This window comes from Anoplopoma fimbria, chromosome 9 (genome assembly GCF_027596085.1).
Source record: "Anoplopoma fimbria isolate UVic2021 breed Golden Eagle Sablefish chromosome 9, Afim_UVic_2022, whole genome shotgun sequence".
Lineage (NCBI taxonomy): Eukaryota > Metazoa > Chordata > Actinopteri > Perciformes > Anoplopomatidae > Anoplopoma > Anoplopoma fimbria.
In genome coordinates this window covers 14,942,889-14,965,813 of record NC_072457.1, presented here as the reverse complement: position 1 = coordinate 14,965,813, position 22,925 = coordinate 14,942,889, and the positions used below count along the sequence as shown (strand labels likewise).

Here is a 22,925-nt window from a genome sequence, read left to right as displayed (position 1 = left end):
CTCTTTGATCGATTGGTGTCATGTTTTATTTTGGTGCGGACGATTTCACTTTAAAAGCTAGCTCTGACTAGGGTTACTGTTTTTGTGTTGGAGGAAATATATTGGGATATCTTGTAAAAAAAAAAAAAACTCTTAAAGCTGCCAGCTCAGTGGAGGAAAGGGGCCCTGCTCTCACTTCATTCTCATTCTATTTATAAAAGGTGGATCCAATCAACATGCAATCTTGTTCCAAAGCAGAGGATACTGTTGCTCTTAATTATAGCAGCTCCACAGCTAATTGGTATATCGTTGCAGAGGGTTTCACTGAAAAACAAATGTCACATAACACATTAAAATATCCTTTCTCAGAACAGTCGAGGTTAGGGTTTAAATATAACTCTAAATCATAAAATATAATAACTGAACGGGAAAATATACCAGAAGTTTTTTTTTGTTTTCTTTTGTAATTGTCAAGTAAGATAAGACAGCCATAAAGTTTTAGTACTGTGTGATATAGAATGTTAAGTGTCAATATAAAGTTACCTGAATGATATTTTGCTAACTCGATATGTAGAACTACGTTAGCATGCTAGCCTATTTGAAAGTCATCCTTCAGGATGGGCATTACACTGTTTTGATTCAGCTTCTACTATTACTCAACTATTTCATTGTTCTATCAGTAAAGGTCAGACAACATCCTCTTTATAGACCAGAGAGCTATGATAAAATGTCAAGACCAGTCTACTCTTCTAGCTTTCAGGTTTTACTCCATTCTCCTCTCAAGTCCTCTCACCTGAAAACGTCTCTTTTATTTCATTAGTCTCCATTCCCAGTGAGTCCTGTTTAACTGGTCTTCAGCAGCTGGTCTGACATGTCATCCATCCTGGTCATTTGAGAACTGACATCAAGTCTTCAGGCCGAGGTCTGGAGGAGGGAAACATGCTGATACCATCTCCCCTTTAGGGTAAGAAATCCTTCTAGGAATCATCCCCAGTCAGCCCCTCTTATTGGTCACGATACAGATCAGAGGTTATCGCAGTATAACTGATCAGCACTCTCTGCTCAATGCCTTTAACAGTAAAAAGAGACCGCTACTGCTGATGTAGAGGAACGTTACATATGTTAACATCATGACCATACATGTCTCTGTTTCTCTCACATCTCCTTCTGTTTCCCATGGCAACAAATACAAATCAGATCAGATGACATCACACACCTACAAAGAGAGACCATGGAAGACGTTGCATATTTTTTTATCAGTAATCCAAATTATTACACAATCTCTGCCCGGTCCTGCAAAATTGTTTCTTTGCGATCAAATGTTTATTGAGATTAATACACAAAGTCTACAACAAAAAGCACAACTTGTTATTTGAATTTGTCAACAACAAAAAGTACATTCTAAGAAAATAAATGCAATATATACACAATCTGCATAATTATATGTATAGAATAGGTAAATTAATAACAAAACAAAACCATCACCCCTACCTCCTGAACACATTAACAAACACACATTTGGGATGTTTGCCGTTGGATACCAGCAACCCATCAATGCAATCAGAAGGTGGAGGACACTGGAGGTGGGGGTGGCTCATGAGTTTATGAAGCTGATGAATCTGCGAAGATTGGGCGGAGATGGGGAGGTGGAGAGGCATGAATGTACTGAAGGTAGAGAGACAATCATATTTAAAAGAGACAGCAGCAGGATGGTAGGTGATGTAACTGTGTTGTTGTGCAATTGGGTAGAAGAGACCAGCTGATCAGAACAGCTGATATCACATTTACAGCCAAGAACAATGACTCAAGCAAACTATGAGTGAGCATGCGAGAGAGGAGTGAATGGCAGATGTATGAGAAATAAACTACAAGCCAAGGCATGCAAGAGTAAAGTCTCCTTGACTGAACTTGTGCTATAGCTTCATGTGCTGGCCCAGTCTTTACAAAAGACCCTTTATTGTATTCTTTTGTTTTGGTTTAAACATAATCTAAGGGGTATATAGGCCAGTGATCAGGTCTCCCCAGTATAAATGTAACTGCCTTAACAAAAGTTGAGCTCTTACAGCATGCAAGCAGTGACTCTTAATGATCACTGTAGTGGCTGCTATGGCTGTGATAGCGACACGAATAATGCATTAATCGGTCAAATAATAATAGAGATTTATTCTCAAACAGGATCACTGTGTGTCCTTTAATACAGTCAGAAGGCAACCTTGGTTTTGTAAGTCGGACTGTTGATGGCAGCGATGAGGGCTGGAGTGCAGTCTCTGCTTTGTCCAGTACTTTTCCACTAACTAAGCTACTGAGGTGTGTGTATGTGTGTGTGTGTGTGTGTGTGTGTGTGTGTGTGTGTGTGTGTGTGTGTGTGTGTGTGTGTGTGTGTGTGTGTGTGTGTGTGTGTGTGTGTGTGTGTGTGTGTGTGTGTGTGTGTGTTTGTGTGAAGAAGACACAGCTGCACTCGCTGTATCAGCCAATCAGAAGGACAAGACAAAAAAATAAACAGCAATCCTTTGATTATGTCCTGAACTCCTTGGGCGAGGAGGGATTTAGTGGCAGCATTTCACAATCACATAGCATGAGCACGAGCTCATTCTTATTTGGCTGTATTACATAACAGTAAACCACGTGTATCTGCTAAGCGAGGACAGCCTTGCCAACTCTGGCACCTCCAATTGTGCTTGATTCGATACTGAGGCTTCTAAAGTTGTAAACAAGTTCTGATCATCACAAACGTACACATGCACATATTATACAACACTGATGATACAACACCCTGATAATTGTTGCACACTTCCTTCTCTCGTTAAACGGGACACACGCACATACATCATTTTGTTAGGGTGTGGTTTTACTTCAGTTGTGAGTAATCACAGTTTACTCACCTAGTTTACAGATGTGATCTAGATACGACTAACTCAAAGTGTGTTATTGTTTGAATAAGTGTTATTGTGTGTCGCTCCACCTGGAAGCAACCGGTAGTCTTACATTGTTTAGGATGTTGACAACTACACAATACAGAAAACTGTGATGCCCCTCCTCTACACACACCCACACACCACAACATACTGTGGTGGAAATTCACAATATACTAATACTATCTATCTATGTCCCGAGATGAGTCTCAATGAGCGTTGAAATAATGATCAGATTACAAATGAATGTCCTTAAGGTATTTTATTTCTTGCAAGAAAGAGACAGAAGTTTACAGAGTCACAGGGAGCCTGCAAAGTACTGCACTGAAGAGTAAGGCTGCTCACCCCTGGTATATATGCAGGAAAACCCACAGAGACGGGGTGACCAGGGTTATAACTCAGTTCTGAATTAGTATCTCCTGATGGACAAGACCAAATACGGAAATAGGTCAATAGGTGAATAAGGGGAGAAGGCCAAAAGGAAAGAAGAACAGGTGGAGGGACGAGAAGCAAGAGAATAAAAGGAAGACAGGGGGGGAGGAAGCTAAAAGGTGAAGAAGGAATGGGGGGGAGAGATGTGTCAAAAGGAGCAAGAAGTGTCAAAAGGAGAGACAGTAAAAAGAACTTGTTGTTCTTCCTGCACCTGGCCTGGGTCATACGGTTCCAGGCCTTCTGAGTCAGACCTTCATACATACACCAATATACATTTAAATTACAATACTTATTCAAAAAGTCATTGTATAGCATGTCGCAAAAAAAGTCATAGTATAGCATGTTGAAAAAAGTCATATTATAGCATGTCGCAAAAAAAGTCAGTATAGTATGTCAAAAGAAATTGAAAAAAAGTCAGAATAGTATGTGGAAAAAAAAGTCATAGTATAGTATGTCGAAAAAAAGTCACATTATAGCATGTCGAAAATATTGGAAAAAAGTCATAGTATAGTATGTCGAAAAAAAGTCATAGTATAGCATGTCGCAAAAAAAGTCATAGTAAAGTATGTCAATTCTTTTTTTTAAAAAGTCTGTCACAGTCACGCCTGTTCACTCTTCCTGCACTCATGCAGTACACACATAATACATAATATATAGGAGGTATGTCTTCATTCAAAAACCACATAAAGAAGATAATTATAGAAATTGTAGAATGGCTATAATGCCAAGATCAATACTTTTCTATTTCTTTTATAGGACAGGATTTTTAGGAGTTTGCATAGGTTTTCTTCTACAGTGTGTCCCAAGAAAAGAGAGGACAAAATATGTCACATTATAAAGAACGAGTATTATACAGAACGCCTCACATTGTTTTAAAAACAAGTCAAAGTCGCCACCTCTAGGTGGTAGTCTGACTTTTTCAATGCCACAAAACCTTAAAGTGGATATGTTGTGTCTTTCATCATTAAAGTATACCGCTCCAGGATAGTCTCTGTCATTTCTGCATATAGAACTTTTGTGTTCACTAATACGCAGCTTGAGCTTTCTGGTAGTTTTGCCTACATACACAAGTCCACATAGACAACATAGCATGTACACAACATGTGTGGAGGCACAAGTGATAACATTCACTATGTGAAATACTTTGTTGGTGTGAGGGTGATGAAAACTGTAGGTTTTGTATGTATTATTGCACTGTGCACAGCTACCACAACGGTAGTTGCCATTGGGTAGGGGGCTTAGCAGTCTCTGTTGTGTAAGTAGAGGGGGCTTGTAATGTACAGAATTTGCATGAACCAGTAGGTCCTTAAAGTTTTTTTCCTCGTTTATACACAAAAAGAGGCATATCATTAAAACGTGGGGCTAGTTCAGGGTCTGATTTTAAAATATGCCAGTGATTTAAAAAATTATTTAATGGCATGTGAGTGGGGGGAATGGGAAGTGATGCAAGTAACAAAAAATATTTTCTCCTTTTTATTTTTATTTTTCCAGTAATTCCAAGCAGGGTTTACTCAGTGCAGACTCATATGCCCTCTGAATCCTATAGAATTATATGTGAAAAAAAGTCATAGTATAATATGTGGAAAAAAAAGTCATAGTATGTCAAAAAGTCATTATATTTTTTTTAAAGTCATGGTATAGTATGTCGAAAAAATTGAAAATAAGTCATAGAATAGTATGTGAACAAAAAAGTCTTATTGTATAGCATGTCGAAATAAAAGTCACAGTATGGAATGTCGAAAAAAGTAGGAAAAAAAGTAATCGTAAAGCATGTCGCAATTAAAGTCATTACAGTCAGTACAGTACCAGTCAAAAGTTTGGACACCTTCTCATTCAATGGTTTTTCTTTATTTTAATTTTTTTTCTACATTGTAGATTATCATGGAGACAAACTATGAAGGAACACATATAGATTTATGTGGTAAACAAACAAATGCTCAACAAACCAGAATATGTTTTGTATTTTATTCTACTATAAAAAGTCATAGAGTATGTCAAACATTCATAGAATAATATGTGGAAAAAAAAGTCATAGTATAGCATGTCGAACAAAGTAGAAAAAAAGTCATATTATAACATGTCGAAAAAGTTGAAAAAAAGTCCTAGTATAGTGTCAAAATAAGTCATAGTATAGTATGTCGAAAAAAAGTAATAGTATAGTATGTCGAAAAAAGTATTAAAAAGGTCATATTATAGCATGTCAAAAATATTGGAAAAAAGTCATAGAATTGTATGTGGGAAAAAAAGTTATAGTATAGTATGTCGAAAAAGTAGAAAAAAGTCCTGGTATAGTGTGTCAAAAAACTCATGTCGAAACAATTGAAAAAAAGTCATATAGCATGTCGAAAAAGCAAAAAAAAAAGTCCTGGTGTAGTGTGTCAAAAAAAGTCATAGTCTGTCGATTTTTTTTTTTAAATTCATTGTAGGTCGAAAAAAAAGAAAAAAAAGTCATAGAATAGTATGTCGGAAAAAAAGTCATAGTATGTCTAAAAAAGCAAAAAAAAGTCATTGTAGCATGTTGAAAAAAATTGGAAAAAAGTCATAGAATAGTATGTGGGGGAAAAAAGTCTCATTTGGACAGGAGAAACCGGCGATCGAACCACCAACCTTGAAAGGATGACCAACCCTTCCCACTGAGCCACAGACCCATAATTGTATTTATTAAAATAGTACTAAATTTCTTCAAAATTTGCTTGAGGAAAGAACTTACATCCTCAAAACTTTGGAATAAGAAGAAATTATAGTGTTTTTCACAATTGTGGCAAATAATTACATATTTTATAGTTTTTCCACATATTTCTATTGTCCTGATTTTTTTCATCATACATCATTCTTACAAAAGAAGCTACAAAATACAGATATCCAATACATTTTGATAACTTTTATTCACTCAACACTGGGATCACAATAGCATGTAATGAAGAGAACTTGTGATAGTTAAAACAAAACACAATACATATATTATAACAAATTAATATTTCAGTTTTTATTTGGTCAGTTGAAAAACATATATTTATAGACTTTAATATCGGGTGTCTGTTGTGAAATGAAAAAAAAATATGAATGAACTGCCATCTTTTATTAATTCAATATTACTAACAAATAGAAGAGATGTGTCAAGATTGTTTTGTGACATGTTTACGACTATCTATACTAAGACATTTTTAATCACTATTTCACTCTAAATGGACCATCAATTGTTAATTGATATCATAAACTCATGTCTACAATGTTTACTGATGTAATGAATCAAAGTGAGAAGTAGGAGCATTTTCTCATAGACTTCTATACAATCAGACTTCTTTTTGCAACCAGATGGGTCGTCCCCAGATGGATAGAAGGGAATGCAAGTTTGAGGCATTCAGCATTGGCTTCAGTTCTCAAAAAATCTATTTCATAATTCTGTAAATTAAAAAAAAAAAAAAGAATGGTTTCGTTGTTAATTCCAGTAGAGAAAAATATCTGATTGGTTGCATTTTTTTTTTTGCAACATTAAACCACTCGAATGCGCAAAGAAAACCTTGGCAATTGCCACTCTCATATCATTTTCGCAGCAGAGTCTGTTCCTTTTCTTAGTTTTCATGTCCACCATCCTCGAAAAGGATTGCTCACAAAGATACGTTGTAACAAACGGTGTGAGTATCTCAAGGGCTTTCTTGGCAATACGAGAGTATGGTACGATTTGGTGACACCAAAACGTTGAGAGCGTTGTTGTTCCGAAGAGTTGCTGTTGAAGCTGCTCTGCTGAAGTTCAATGATTTCGTCGAGGCATTCATCGTTTACATCTGCTGTCATCTGCTGAACGCAGCATAAGTTTTAGCTTTCTCCGTGCTTTTTGGGCTACCCAAGCCACCGTACCGTTATGCTGCGTTCACACCGAACGGGGCGCTCGGTGTGAACGCACCTTAAGGAATAGACGGTCATTCCTTTTTAAAGTGGCGGCTCACTTGACCGCAGTGTGTGTCTGCCGAACCCCTGAGAGTGACTCATCGAACCCCTGGGGTTCGATCGAACCCAGGTTAAGAACCACTGGTCTAAGCGCCTTTTAGTTGCTGAACTTCTCAGTACTGCTAGGCCCGTGCACGTATAACTGCTGGGCGACATACTCCTGTTATCCTACAATAAATGTAACATTTGTTTTAAGATGAATCCGGTGTAGCAGTCTCTCTTGTTTTCCACTCAACACATGCATTCCTCAACACCCAAAACAGCACGAAAAATGCAACTTTATAGTATCGAAGTTGCATTTTCCAACTTGAATTCCTCCGCCCACAGTCCAAAGACATGCAGCCTGGGTCCGTGTACGTTTTGGCGGTCTGTTTCACAACCTAACCACTCTGAAGCCGAGGCAACCTCCGTTTTCGCACGAACTGTGAACTGCCTTAAACTAGCACAACTAAGCCTAACCTAACCTAAGCTAACCTAACCTAACCTAAGCAATTGTAGTCAACGGTAGAGGTACTTGTACTCTTTTTTTGACGGATGTGCGCATGGCCGGTTAGCTCAGTTGGTTAGAGCGTGGTGCTAATAACGCCAAGGTCGCGGGTTCGATCCCCGTACGGGCCACTACGTTTTTTTTAAACAGCGGACCAGCTTAATATCACCGATATTTAGGTGGCGGATCTCTAAGTAACAGTAGTCTTTCATCATAGGTACTTCTGCTAGTGTTGAGTGGAAAACAAGAGAGACTTCTACACCAGATTCGTCTTAAAAGAAATGTTACATTTATTGTAGGATAACAGGAGTATATCGCCCAGCAGTTATACGTGCACGGGCCTAGCAGTACTGAGAAGTTCAGCAACTAAAAGGCGCTTATACAGAGTGCGCATCATGTTATATAGGTTTTGTGAGTTGAATATGATAGGTCCAAAAATGAGAGAGGCGGCTCTTGGTTTAGACTTTTAGACTTTCTGAGGGCCTTGGTCAGTTGGTCGTAAAAAGAGCCTTTGTTATCTGTTTTCTCTGCAGTAAAAGCACAAAATATACTGTGTTTGAGATTTGTATGTGTGCTTTTATACATATGAATGTAATATTTACATGACACTAGCTAATCTGTTTTACAAAATACAGTTAACAAAAAGGAGCACAAGCTCCTTACAGTCCTTACATTTCGACAGTAGCTGTGAATTTAATAACAAAACGCAACCACAGCACCTCCAACGGTTCCATGGTGTAATGGTTAGCACTCTGGACTCTGAATCCAGCGATCCGAGTTCAAATCTCGGTGGAACCTGTCTTTTCCACAACACTTACTTACAAACGTGTGTGTGTGTGTGTGTGTGTGTGTGTGTGTGTGTGTGTGTGTGTGTGTGTGTGTGTGTGTGTGTGTGTGTGTGTGTGTGTGTGTCACAAATAATACATTAGAAGCATTGTGATAATTAACTGCAATAGTATACATTTGTATGGTTATGTATGGATAGATATATAAAAAGAGAGTGAAATGGTTTATATATTTGTCATTTTATTTTGATATACACCATCATCCCGTTTCCTCACAAAATAAACCACTTTGCAAGCATAACTGAAATGTAAAAGTCTGCTTAACCTCCAAGGGTGGTTGAAGATGCTTTATTTAATCCTACCTACCAAAATCCTTTTGTAAAAATCCAACACTTGGAAAATATTCTGTTCTGTATTTGGTCCAAATTCTCAGCGATGGCAGGTAGGAATCATTTTAGCCAGGACAGGCGTCTCTGTTATGAGGAGGGGCTGCAGTGTCATGCACTGCTGTGGATGTGCAGATCTCTGGCTGCAGTCAGCTCAAGTGGATCCATCTTTCATTTTTTCTGTCTTTGTTTTGATGCTGCTGCCCCCTTCTGGTGGGAACGGGTACCTGTATTTCTAGGAGCAAGAAAAAGGGTATAAATTAAAAAAAACAACATAAGTGTATACCTCCTCAATTGCTTTGCATAGAAAAAAAAAAAGCTGGTGCACCCACTTAGGAGCTTTGTCTGGTTTCTCTGGATGAAGTATGACCACCTCCTCCTCCTCACTGTCAGATATCTCAACCACATCTCCTGTAAGTCAAAAAAACAAATGTTGAAAATGAAACAGAATAATCATTTTTATTACCTCAGCTAAAATATAAATTAAATACAGTTGGGTTTGATCTGATTCCAACAGGTTGCATCACTTTCTCTATCAAATTACTTTTGTGTTTGTAACCATCTTTTCCTTACTTTCTCTTTAGAAACAGAAACCCTACCTATATAACTTTCACTTGACATTAAGAGTGTTATTTAATTTTCTGACCTTCTCTGCTCTTCTGTTCCTCTTCCATCGTTGTAACCTTTTCCTCCTGTTCTTCACCACTGTCCATGTCTTCTGATTCCTCATCCTCATCATCCTCCTCCTCCTCCTCCTCCTCCAGTCCCCAGGTGTTCTGCAGCCCCTGACCTACCTGACCCACACCTGGGACGGGCACCACGGGGGAAGGCACCCTGGTATGAATGGTTAAGGAGCCACAGTGGGTATGATATGGCAAAGTGACAGATAAAAGGCAGACATTCTCCTGGTAGTTGTTATTATTCAGGCTGAGTTAAGGATACGTCTGAGTTGGCGCCTCGGCTTTCTGTACGATGTCTGTGGCTCTTTCTGTCACATCCGTCATCTCCACTGAGGTCTCATCCATTTTCAGTGCTGTGATTCGCTCCTGTGGCAAAGACTCTGCAAAACCACACCTACCACCCTCCTTCCTGGAAAATATTTTTAAAAAAAACAGAGTCCTTGTGTGTCTTCTAAAGGCAACAGTTAAACAGTGGTCAAAATGTCCACTTCAACAGTACTGACGTGTGTTTCTGTGATGTCACTGCTCACCTTGCTTTCTTGTCGTTCTCCAGGGCTTTGCTGATGAGCTCTGTGATTTCAGAAACTTTAACGCTGGCTATTTTACTGCATCTCATAACCTGCAACCGCACACAGACACGATATATTGGCGTTAACATTTTAGAATTAAAAAAAAAAAAAAATGCAGTATTATCAAGACTTTTTACCTGCTCTTTAAGCAACATGATGCCCCCGCTCGACTGGATGGAGCAGATCTCTCTGTGTTTGTTCATGGCGATCATCAGCAAGCCGTCCATCACCCGCTCCTCCCGTTCACAGGGGTCGACCAGCAGATAGGTTCTGCAGAGCAGGAAAGACGAACGGAAGAAAAAAAGGATTGGTGTGAGGACCGAGCTTTAATTAGTCTACTGGATATTTTTATAATAATAATTGTTTTTTGTTTTATATACACTTGGATGCCAGTTTATAAAAGGTACACCTCACTAAAACTTTTCTAGTGTAATACTACAGTCCTGCAGTCATTTTACCCAAATAAAGCTTACACTCTTTAGTTTTTGTTGAAACTGTGTCGATTCAACTGTATGAATATTTTGGCAGATGTAGTTTGGGTTAGGGTTGAATATTGTTGAATGCACAAGGGTGAGTGCCCCTCAAATAAAAATCTTAAAAACTCAGTACTTTGCACAGAAAAGGATTTTGTCTATAATTTAAATGTGATGCCTACCCTTGTTGAAAGAAGGAGAAGCTGACACTGATGGGCATGTGGTAGATACTCAGAGGAATAGGGTCTCTCTCCTCTGGACTGTACTATTTGAATACAAGAAAAAAAAAAAAAAAAAAAATTACAACCACAAAGTATGAAAACTGTTTTGAAGTCAGTAACAAAATAAAATGCAACAAAACTGTTTTTGTTTTGACAATAAAAATATGTTTTGACACTGACATAACAGAATGGTCACTTCACGTAAAGCAGGAAAGTTGGCACATTATTTACCCAGTGAGTACCATCAAAGAAATTCAAATAACAGAGGGGTTTGGTGTTTGGAGTGTCAGGCTTTTCCCCGGATGATTCAGTGATGCAGAGACACCACCTGCTGTGTTTTTTTTGCTGACTCACCACTGTGACTTCCTCTCCCTGGATGCCGACATCGGGACGTCTGAAGTGGCACAAAGCGGTGATTGCAGCAATGCTGGCAGCATCCATCAGGTTCCCATCGTGATTCAGCATGTGAACGTCCACTCTGATCTGCCACACCTGAACACAGACAAACACACACAGGATAAGGTTCTTCTCTTTTCGTGTGTGTGTGTGTGTGTGTGTGTGTGTGTGTGTGTGTGTGTGTGTGTGTGTGTGTGTGTGTGTGTGTGTGTGTGTGTGTGTGTGGTTCACCTTTACTCCAGACACCACACAAAGGGACTCAGTATCAATGCACTTGGAGTTCCTTAAGCATCTCTCCAGCTGTCTGTTTAACTTCACTGACAACTCAGACTGTCTGGAGAGGGAAAAAAAACCCACAGATGATTTACACTCTCTGCACAAACAGTTGGAACAAATTAACTAAGACACAGTTTTAGTCTGATACGCCCCACTCCATCAACAAAAAAACAAAACATCATGAGGTTATTAAAAATGTGACCAGTGAGCAAGAGGGACATATATACGATCTGCAATATGTATGTGTAGAAAAGAACATGAACATAATCTCCTTTTTTCCTCACCTGCCTTGTTCAAATGCTGGCGAGGCCATGGGCGACAGCTCGATGTTGAAGAACATGATTCCCTCGTTTGGTCGGCTTTCTTTAGGAGTCACCAGCTCACATGACACCTGGGCCATGACCCTGAAGAATGAAGCACATTGATACTCCGTTATCACAAAAAATATATATAACTTTTTTAATAAATTTAAAAAAATCATATGAATGTGGGTGCATTACATGGGCAAGTGCTTACTTCAATTTTTCACAATATCAGTGCTTTGAAGACAAGCATAGTTTATCCCATCCTTTTATTTTAATGTGTATTATAAAATGTCAAGATTATAACAGATGGACCATTTGTCATGTGAAATTCAATAGAGAGATTTGATAAAATAATGTACAAAACATCTTACATTTTCAATCTGATAGAATGGTGCAAAAATACAGAATCAGAAACAGAACCACTGTATATGAAGTTGTCAAATTGTACAGAAAACAAAAACTTCATAGCCAACTGTAATGCAAAATTTAGGGGAAGATTTATTAGGAGGGCTGAACACTAACAGGAAAAAGTAAACACTTTACATATATCTGGCCTTAGCTTCACCTGGTTTTTCCCAGATCCACAAAGCAGCATCCATAGTCAGTCCCAAATGTGATCTTCATCTTTCTGTAGTCGTAGGTCTGTCGTCCATCCAAACGCTGCAGGGAGACGACAGGAGAAACTCTAACTCAGGACTTTTCAGATATTGGGCATTGACAACAAAGCCGCCCAAAGCAGACATTCATGAACCAAACTCACTGAAGGCTTTCCATTTCGCAACTGACTGCAGTGGTAATAGTACATTTCCCGGCGGTTATTTAATAAATCAATGTTAGTACAGAAAGCAGTTTATTTTTCCTGTTGGGGAACATTTACTTTGTCGTCAGTTTTATATCAGAAACCTGCTCACCTTTTTATCTTCGATCGCTTTGAGCAGGAAATCCCGCTCACAGTTAGACAGCGGTGTTTCCTTCATTCTGTGTTTTTGGGTGACTGCAGTCTAATATCAGTAAGTTAGTTCACAACTCAACTTCTACTGATCCTACAAGCATGTGTAGTCCACCATAGATATGTTCTGAACTATACCCCGGAAGTGCATACTGCATGCCATAGTAAAGGTCGGGGGGCGGGATTATTTATTTATCTGACTTTTCCGGAATTATTGTGAAATTATTAACTATTATATTAGCGTATTTGTGCTCGTACTAGTATTATAAAGATCTTCGTTGGCAGTGTATGCCCAAGGAACACTTTTAGTAGAACGCAAGCTTTTACTTTGAAAGGCATCAGCAAAGCGAATGTCTGATGCCTTCAAGTGCTCCTAGCTGAACTCGTTGTTTGGGACTTTCAAAATGGTAAATATTTAGAGCTTGCTAGAATTTTAGGTTGAATTGGAAATATGACTGAGTATTATGTTTGCTCGCTTTTGTTGTAACACTAACACAATCAATCATGTTGCTAAAGGAGTTTTTAGTGACTGTATTTTACAACTTCATCGACAAAAACAACAAAAAGTTTTCCTGAGTATCGTAGATATTTGTTTAAAAAAAAAAATACATTTCAAAACAACTCTACAACTAAATTATGCTCCATAAAACGTAAATAAAAAAAACTATTTAAATGCTGGGCAAATATAATGTATTCCAAACGTATCTCATTCAAAAGAATAGCAAAATTGGAGAGAAATGCCGCCACAAATACGCTCTACTATCAGCAGCCCCCCCGGCAAAGCTCTCATCTCGGCTAATATTTGAGTGCACGTGAAGGCAGCATCCGCGCTCTCCACCTGCCCGATGTGCGCATGCGTCATGCCCATTTGCAGCGACTCGCTCTCGCAGTCAGCCAACCCGCGCATCGTTATCCAGGCCGAGCTGTCATCCACGTCCCGTCCTCTCCAGACGAGCACCGTGTTTATCCACACCGTACCCGGCGGGGCCCCGGTGATCCAGGTTGATTTCCCTGCGGAGACGTAAAGGCTGTTGTCGAGACATTTACTCCCGCAGCGAACGAGACGGCTTTGAGGTTTGTTTGTTTGTGTCCGCTCATTCATTCTCCCCATCCTCCCCGTGCGACATCACGAGCGAGCTAGCGTCGTATCATTTCTTCAGCCCAACAAGACGTCTTATTTGAGACGCATTTCCACCGGTGGCATGTTGGACCAGCATTGTATAAGCCCCTCAGTTTAGGGGCTAAGCTTGTGTGATGCTATCGTTGGCTGTTTATGGCTCCACGTCCAGTTAGCATAGCATAGCTAGCGGAGCAGGTGTGCATGTGAAGGAGTCGGGATGTTGCAGTGCTCGGTGGCAGCCATGTTAGCTCCAGCACCCTGTCCTGTGACCTGCTCTGTCCAGTGATGTGCATCGATCAAACCAGACACTGCTGGCACTGTGTGGCTGTGAACCAGGACGGGGAACATGTGATTGGCAGTGCGATGATGTCCAGATAGAAGAGCTGTGTGTTTAGTTTGATATGTTAAGATAAGAGCATGGCATGTTGATCACGACTTTAAACCAATGTGCTATGCATTTCTATAGCTTTGTTAGATGTGTGATATTACCATTGTATTCAATTAAAACGATATCTTTTAACATTGTATCAAGAGCAACATTATGATTGCCTTTATTTTATTATTTATTTATTTTATTTTTACATACAGTACCAGTCAAAAGTTTGGACACACCTCCTTCAATGGTTTTTCTTTATTTTTATTTTTTTCTACATTGTAGATTATCATGGAGACAAACTATGAAGGAACACATATAGATTTATGTGGTAAACAAACAAATGCTCAACAAACCAGAATATGTTTTATATTTTATTCTACTATAAAAAAAAATTCCTACATTGTAGATTAATATTGAAGACATCCAAACTATGAAGGAACACGTATGGAATTATGTGGTAAACAAACAAATGCTCAACAAACCAGAATATGTTTTATATTTTAGATTCTTCAAAGTAGTTGAATGAGAAGGTGTGTCCAAACTTTTGACTGCTACTGTCCATCCTATTGCTGCCCTGTATGTGTCAGCATTGTTTATAATCTCAATGGCTTGGCTGTGTTGTGGTTCCAGTTGCCTGGTACCAAATTAGTGGATGTTGTTGCTGTATTAGTGTACACATTTGTATTCTGTTTCCTGTTGCTCTGCAGGGCTTGTTGACTTCTGTCTGAACATTTGAAGCATCACTTAATAGGTTTCATAGACGCCAATGGACATCTGAAAATCAGCCAGCTGGCTAACACTGGCATATGTATATAAATGTTGAGTGACGTGTATTGTCCTTTTTTATAAAGGAATGAAATTAAATTAAGTTGGGGAATGACCTGTTTGGGGTTTTTACAGCATACACTGTGTAGTTTAGTCAGCAAGCAAGGCTAAGCTGTAATATGGTTTATGAAGAAATCCCATACAAATGACCAGAAAGGCCAAAATCTGAAGGATTATGACTGAGAGGAATATTGAATTTGCACTGTTTAATCTAAAACTGTCTAAAAGCTATCCCTGACATTTCGATGACATGTCATGTATAACAGGAAGCTTGTGGGGGTATGAGGCATTAAACCAGTTGAGGTTGCCATCATGTGCACTCTGCAAAAGTCATGCCCACATCTGTGAAGTTAAAGTAAAAGTAAATGACCCTTTTCATTGTGAAGCCGCTGAACCTTCATCACAATAGTGCGCCTCTTCAGCAGCTAGTTCTTTTATTCACACAAGTAAAAGTCATTGGTTAGAATAGAAAGAGAACCACCTTTGACTCATTCTTGTTGAAGTGAAGAAGCCAATTCATTGAGGGCTCTCAGTGATCCACTGCCTAATGTGACCACCTCATATATTAAGCATGAAGATTCTGTGCATCAAGAACGGCCCAAACAGTTTTGCACTTCTGTTCAAGGACACTCTATGTTGATTTCAACAACGGTATCAAGCTTCTGATTTTATTGAATCTACATTTTCATATCAGAAACATGGGATGTGGCCAAGATTTCTCACAAAGTGTTGCATTGCTTGCTTTAAGAGCAAAGATTGCAAATAAATGAGCAACATTTTGGTGCTTTTCAAGATAAGATATTGTAATAGTGCTCCGGGTTTTATCATCTCTCCCTTAAGTTGATCCTTTTGATCCTCCTGCACTCTGTTGCCTAATAGAACAACAGCAGTATGGGATTTAAAGTTGATTAGGAATGAAGGGAAGCGTGCTGCTGTGCTGTCTGCACTGATGCCTTTCAATTCCTGCTGCTCTCAAGAAGAGTGAGCAGGTGTGGCCTGATCAATAGGTCATTAAAGCTGTTGTTTGGTGTAGGGGGGGTTCAAATGCATTTAAGGACACACACAAAGATTGTCATCGATGCATTTACTGTCACAAATTAGGACTACTAAGTATTTGGGAAATAGGACATATTATAAATCCAAAGAGGCATGCATGGTTCAGATATTAGTGACATCTGCTGAGAAAGAGTTTGTCTTTTTATCTGGTGGGAATGCATTGCAGCAGAGAAGGGGCAGTCTTAAAGGTTTTGCGAGGGGGAAAATGTGAGATAAGGATGTAATCTGAGGACACAGGCCTCTACATCAAGTAGCACTGTGTGTTCTAATGTGAACGCAATCTCTTTTAGTTTTTTTCTTTCACCCTCGAATCCTTCCATGCTTTTTACGCACTTGTGATCTCTATTTATATCCTTGATGCCCCCCCCCCCCAGCGCGCCCACACACACCCCATTGCTCTCCATAAATAACATCTCACACCTGCCCCTTCTCCCCCGTCCCTCACCATAACCTCCTCACTCTGCACACACCAGGCTCATCTCTGACGCCCTTATCGCACACTCTGTTCACCCTCCTGCTATCTCTCCCCTCCCCCTACAGATGAAGTTGGAGAGGGGTTGGATGTGGTGTGCGCTGCTCCTGTCCTCGCTCGCCGTAGCAGCTGTGGCGACCCAGGAGAAGCAGTTGGAGGTTGATATTTCAGATATCTTCGATGAAGATATAGGGTTGGACCAGGAAGAATTAAATGTTCTGATGGCAGAGGAGGAGGAGGTGGAGGAGGCGGAGGAGGCGGAGGAAGAGGAGGAGGCGGCGACAGTGATGGACGAAGACCACTCGGACGAGACAGACGGGACAGCAAGTGGCAAGGCTGAAATGGATGCAAATGTCTCCTTCCAGGTCAGAAACGGGTCATAGGTTAAGTAAAGGTCATTTGTGGAGCTGAAGTCTGTCTCAGTTTTTCTTCATAGTTGCAAAGTTTTGGATTAGGGGATCATGGCCTGTAGATTAATTTATAATTTATGTTTTTTGTTCCCCAGGTAACATACAAGACTCCCGTCCCTACTGGAGATGTCTACTTTGCAGAGACGTTTGATGATGGTTCACTGGAAAGGTACATTTTACCACCAAGGGATGCTAAACATACAGCGTAAATGTTTAATTCGTGCTAAGATAAATGAGTCTCGGACCGGGGATAAACTTACACAATCAGTGGTTGTAGTGTGTTCACATTTTCTTGTGTGGAAGCTGAGGGTTTTGTGATGTTGTTCTCCATAGTTGGCAGCTGTCAAAGACAGTGAAGGGGGATGCAGATGATGACATCGCCAAATATGACGGTTTGTTTGCTCTTGGCTTATCTAGATGTGTTTGTAGAGAGCTTGTTCGAGACACTTATCTGCACTTTTATGTAAACGACAGTAAAGCTGTCTCAAGCACAGACCCTGAAACAGCACCATGACCGTGAGAATAAAGGTTGAATGTCTCTCTGCCTGTAGGGAAGTGGGCTGTGGAGCAGCTGAAGGAGAACAAAGTTCCAGGAGACCAAGGTCTGGTGCTCAAGTCCCGGGCCAAACACCACGCCATCTCTGCAATGCTGAACAAACCCTTTGTCTTCCAGGATGAACCTCTGGTTTTACAGTGAGTTCAAACACTCTCTCTCTCTCTCTCTCTCTCTCTCTCTCTCTCTCTCTCACACACTCACTCACACACACACACACACACACACACACACACACACACACACACACACACACACACACACACACACACACACACACACACGCTACAGTGTTAAGGGGATAATACGACCGGACTTGTTGAGCTGTTTTGTTGTGTTCTGGATGCAGGTATGAGGTGAATTTCCAGGATGGTATCGACTGTGGTGGAGCATACATCAAACTGCTTTCAGACACTGGCAATCTCAATCTGGTTGGTATACATGTTGTAATTCTACTTTACTCTATTTATGTATTGATGTCCACAGGCCATTTGACGGGCATGTCTATCCAAAGCAAATACTTAAGATACCTTTGTTAATATTGGTGGAAACGTGGTGGAACTGGGTCAATGTTGTAAATAGACTTAGTTTATTCACTCTTTAAAAAAAACTTTTTTCCTTTCACTGTAGGAGCAATTCCATGACCGTACACCGTACACCCTAATGTTTGGACCAGACAAGTGTGGGGAGGACTACAAGCTGCACTTCATCTTCCGCCACAACAATCCTCTGAACAAAGACATGGAGGAGAAGCACGCCAAGAGGGCTGACGTCGACCTCAAGAAGTTCTACACTGACAAGAAGACGCACCTCTACACTCTGGGTACAGAGACATGCAAATGGACAATATATCTGTCTGAAATGTGTCTGTTACATGTACTAGCTTACATACAACAATGAGTTCTGCATACCTATCTGTGCTTTTATAAAATGTACATTTCTCACTTTGCTCACACATTCATTCAGCATGTTTTTCCCCGTTGTTAGTCCTGAACCCAGACAACAGCTACGAGATGTTCGTAGACCAGTCCAGTGTGAGCCGCGGCAATCTGCTGAATGACGTGGTGCCTCCAGTCAACCCCCCCAAAGAGATCGATGACCCACATGACTCTAAGCCGGAGGACTGGGACGAGAGGGCCAAGATTCCTGACCCTGAGGCGGCCAAGCCCGATGACTGGTGACTGCAACCCACATACTAGCAGACAGTACAGATTCTGTTGCAGATTGCATGTGTTTAAATGTTAGGGCCCCAGTGACCTAGTCATCAATAACAAACATGGCCGTGTGTGTCTCAGGGACGAAGATGCTCCAGCAAAGGTTGAAGACCCCGACGCTTTGAAGCCAGAGGGCTGGCTGGACGACGAACCAGAGTTTGTGTCCGACCCGAGCGCCGAGAAACCAGAAGACTGGTAAATGAACATGTTCACCAAACAATGATGTTACAGTAAGGAAACGATCCAGCCTGACAGAGCTCCTCTGTGTGCAGGGACGAGGAGATGGATGGAGAGTGGGAAGCCCCGCAGATTCCTAACCCCGCCTGTGAGACGGCCCCCGGCTGTGGGGAGTGGAAGCGTCCCCAGATCAACAACCCTCAGTACAAGGGCAAGTGGAAAGCCCCTCTGGTGGACAATCCCAACTATCAGGTGACTATAACTATAACGGATCGGACGTTTTTGCCTTATTTGAGTTTTATTTGAGTTTTATTTGATTTCTTTTTTTATTAACTGTTCCTAGCTTCTTTTTTTTTTTTTTAAAGCTCAAATAATGAGCTGCACCCTACAGCACTCTGCCAGTTCCCTCTCTGTATTTCTTGTAACTCCTCTGACCTGTCCTGTTGGAGAAGCTGTATTTTTGTGCACCAGCTGAAGCCATATGAATTGTTTTCCTCTACATTCTCGTCCCCAGGGAGTCTGGAAGCCGCACAAGATCAATAACCCAGATTATTTTGAGGACCTGCAGCCGTTCAGGATGACACCTTTCAAGGCCGTGGGCCTGGAGCTCTGGTCCATGACCTCAGATATCTACTTTGACAACTTCATTATCACCTCTCACAAGGAGGTGGCCGACCGCTGGGCCTCCGACAGCTGGGGGCTGAAGAAGCTGGTGGCCAGCGCTAACGAGGTCAGTGGGGTGTTTTGTAAGGGCAACAGGAACATAGAGCAGCGCCCTCACTGACACTTACATTTTCACTGTGTGCATGTCATTTACTACAGGCTGTCAGTGTCTGTGAGAGAACGGTTCACAAAGGCTCACTATTTGCTCTTGCTCTCTGGTTCCTTGTCTGTCTCTCCTCAATCCAACCAGCCGGGGATTTTTGCTCAGCTGATGATTGCAGCAGAGGAACGACCGTGGCTCTGGGTGATTTACATTCTGACAGTTGGCCTGCCTGTCGGATTGGCTGTGCTCTTCTGCTGGCCAAAGGTACCGTCAACCTAACGAGTCATTTATTTATTGCGTGGTTCTGATCCTCAATTTAAGCGAAGCACTCCAGCAAACCCTGCTCTAAAACCTGACTGTGTCTCCTGTTTGTGTCGTAGAAATCAGATGACGACTACGTTTACAAGAAGGTGGATCCTCCCCGGGCTGATATAGAAGAAGAGGAAGAGGAGGATGAAGAAGAAGAAGAGGAGGCAGCAGGAGATGAGGAAGACAAAGCAGCTAAGGCTACAGAAGGAGCTCCAGCTGCAGGTTAGAGGGTCAAACACACACTCACACTCTTCTGTTGCTGCTGTATTGGTCTTCTGCTGCTTCTTTGTTTTAAAGTCATATTTCTTTGTACTTACTGTCATCACCGTTACTCTGTCTCTCTCTCAAAAGCAACAGAAGAGGCTGAGGAGGAGGAGGATGAAGCCGATGCAGGAGGTGACAATCTAGAGGGGGATGATGATGAGGAGGAGGAGGATGAAGAAGAGGAGGAGGAAGAAGAAGAAGAAGAGGAGGAGGAGGAGGCAGCAGAAGAGGAGAGCAAAGCTCCTGAGAGAACATTAGAAGAGGAGGTTTGTGTAATTGTGAGTTATTCTTACCTGCTTAGCAACATGAGCTGATGGTGTTGGTATCTGATGGTGTTGAGATCGGGGGGTTCATGGAATTAATACCTGGAAGCAGATTCCTGGATTTCACCACCTACTTTCTGTTTCATTTAGATTTTCTTAGGTATCTAATGTAAACCCCTACTTATAATTCACATTAACCTTACTCATGACCTTGAATACATTATGTTTAAAAGGTTGCTGTTTGTTGGTTTACTGATAGAAGGCACAAAGCACCTCACGGACCTATAAATGCCACACTGAACAGGATCATTCACTCACCTCCCTTCTGTTTAGACTAGCTCATGTCTCTGACACTGTGTCCTCGCCCTTGTGAGAAATGAGCCTGGCTCAGGGAGTCTGGCTGCTCTTGTTTTCATTTTCGGTGATTTCATTTTCCAGAGTGATCATGTATTTAATGCTACCTGGCATTTAAATGGTCTTAATTTAATTCAATCAATTGAATTAGACTTGATACATGTCTAGACACCCTGTGACATGGGGCTAACTCTACACTTGTTTTGTTAACATTTTGGTAATGTGACAAATGGGATGTTTTGTCTCATCCACTAAATGTGCCTTTTTCTTTGTTTTTATTTCATTCCAATTGTGGCCCGCAGCCGAAGGAGGGAGGAGACGTCGCTGAAGAGAGCCACAAACAAGCTGTGCGAAAGAGGAGGGTACGGAAAGACTGAGGAGGTGAACGCGCCTCCTGTCTCCCCCAATGCGGAAGGGTGGAAGGGCCGTCTCAGCTGCTGCTCCACCCTCTCTGAGGAGAGCAGCACGCATTTCCTCCAAACCACCCGGTAGCCTGCAGTCACCCCGGCTGCCCCATCTCCCTCGGCTACACCCATCACAGGACCGCAGTCTCCCACACCACATCCTGCATCCCCTCATCTCGTCCAGTCTCTTCCTCCTGCCTGCTCATTGAATGATTGGATGAACCCCCTGGAGATTCTGTGCATTTAGATGTTTTTCCTCCTCCATCCCGAGCTTCCACGCTTTCTTCATCCTTCTTCTCTTCTCTCTGCTGTCAAATATGCCTGTCAGCCTGAAAAGGCCCACCTCTTCCACCACTGTTCCCTGTTCACCCCGTCTCTGCTGTCAGCCTTCTCTCTGAATATACGCCATCATAGTTCTACCAGTCGGTCTCCTCTGAGAGTGATGGCAGCAGACGGTCTGCGCTGCTGCCGGCTCCAGTTGTTCATACAATTTTACAGCATATCATAGGGGCTGCATCTCAGAGGTTTCTTTATTCTTGTGTCCTTTTGTTTTAAAGAACATGTTCGAGAACACAGTTTGGCAAACTTCCCACCTTGTTTGAAATTGTTCTAGTTTCAAGAACAGACCGGGAGGAGAGGACGCCAGGCTGCTAGGAGAGGCTGTTTGAGATTTATTTGCAGAGTCGGGGCATTTCAGCTGATAAATTGCCTCAGCTTAGGTTTAAAAGTTTACCTCTTTGAAATGGATGTTCTGTTTAGATTTTAGGTAGTTTGTTTGTAAGGAGCATCAGTTACTTTTGGGTTTTTTTTTATAGCAATTTAAGAATTGAGGATTAACACAGACGACACTATTTATTGGTTTTGTTTAAGATTTATGTTATGCTGGTAAGAATAAAGATTTAATATTGCAGTGTTTGGAATGACTCTAGCCAGTGTTCTTAAATATGATATGCCACTGATGTGCTTATTCTGAACCTAGATCTGTTCCAAAGGTCTAGGTCTGATCGAAACACTGAATGCCTTGGCCATCAGTTGTCAATAAGACAGGATTAGTGGGTTTCTGCAGCAAACCGCTGGATATTAAACATGTCTCATTCAGTCAGCACACAGCAGCGCTTTTCCAGAATATCTAGACTAGCTGGAGTTAACATCCAAGATTATTGCCTGGGAAAAACATTAATGATAATTTATTTGTTTTATATTATTGTCTCAAGCTTTTGTAGTTCATGTTTTTTGCCAGATTCTGGCAGAAATCCTTGTTTACATTTGTTTGCAAATTGTACATTGCTCTTGAAAATAAAACTATTTAATACAAAAAAAAAAAAAACTCTCAGAATATATTCTCTTGCTCTGCTGAAAGTCAATGTAGGGTTGGGAAGTTGACAAAAGACCCAGAGAAAGTAGTTATCTGAGGTTTTTATTAAAACCAAAAAATGTTTAAAGGCAGAGTTGCAGGGTATCTACACACAAAAGACAGTTGGTACCAGGGTGTGTGTAGGTAGGGCACAGTAAGCATGCCAGACAGAAATGAAAGAAAATCTATTGTTCAACTGTTAAAAATATC

The 22,925-nt window shown here is 41.0% G+C and overlaps 2 protein-coding genes and 2 non-coding genes across 6 annotated transcripts; 3 read left to right on the top strand and 1 right to left on the bottom strand.

Moving 5' to 3' along the window:
• The first annotated feature begins 7,815 nt into the window (after positions 1–7,815).
• On the top strand, positions 7,816–7,889 carry trnai-aau (transfer RNA isoleucine (anticodon AAU)). The gene has a single exon. It is a non-coding gene; the product is annotated as a tRNA-Ile (tRNA).
• Positions 7,890–8,484: 595 nt separating this feature from the next.
• On the top strand, positions 8,485–8,556 carry trnaq-cug (transfer RNA glutamine (anticodon CUG)). The gene has a single exon. It is a non-coding gene; the product is annotated as a tRNA-Gln (tRNA).
• A 198-nt stretch (positions 8,557–8,754) lies between these two features.
• Positions 8,755–12,935, bottom strand: exosc9 (exosome component 9). The gene is made up of 12 exons (XM_054604847.1): positions 12,761–12,935; positions 12,415–12,509; positions 11,829–11,948; positions 11,500–11,602; positions 11,227–11,364; positions 10,834–10,916; positions 10,316–10,448; positions 10,140–10,228; positions 9,872–10,018; positions 9,576–9,763; positions 9,262–9,340; positions 8,755–9,164 (listed from the first exon to the last, which is right to left on the bottom strand). Exons 1-12 carry the CDS (start codon positions 12,824–12,826, stop codon positions 9,101–9,103), a joined length of 1,305 nt encoding a protein of 434 aa, XP_054460822.1. The 5' UTR covers positions 12,827–12,935; the 3' UTR covers positions 8,755–9,100.
• A 677-nt stretch (positions 12,936–13,612) lies between these two features.
• On the top strand, positions 13,613–22,709 carry clgn (calmegin). Of its 3 annotated transcripts, none has more exons than XM_054604022.1 (15): positions 13,613–13,872; positions 16,716–17,012; positions 17,153–17,226; positions 17,391–17,449; positions 17,609–17,750; positions 17,960–18,041; positions 18,241–18,433; positions 18,598–18,787; positions 18,906–19,019; positions 19,097–19,253; positions 19,516–19,731; positions 19,915–20,031; positions 20,148–20,298; positions 20,434–20,618; positions 21,260–22,709. In XM_054604022.1, the coding sequence occupies exons 2-15, from the start codon at positions 16,716–16,718 to the stop codon at positions 21,332–21,334; spliced, it is 2,052 nt and encodes a 683-aa protein (XP_054459997.1). In that variant the 5' UTR covers positions 13,613–13,872; the 3' UTR covers positions 21,335–22,709. The 3 variants fall into 3 exon arrangements, with proteins under 3 accessions (XP_054459997.1, XP_054459996.1, XP_054459998.1); XM_054604021.1 differs by having other exon boundaries at positions 13,614–13,872; positions 20,428–20,618; XM_054604023.1 differs by having other exon boundaries at positions 13,616–13,872; positions 20,428–20,606.
• Positions 22,710–22,925: the final 216 nt, after the last annotated feature.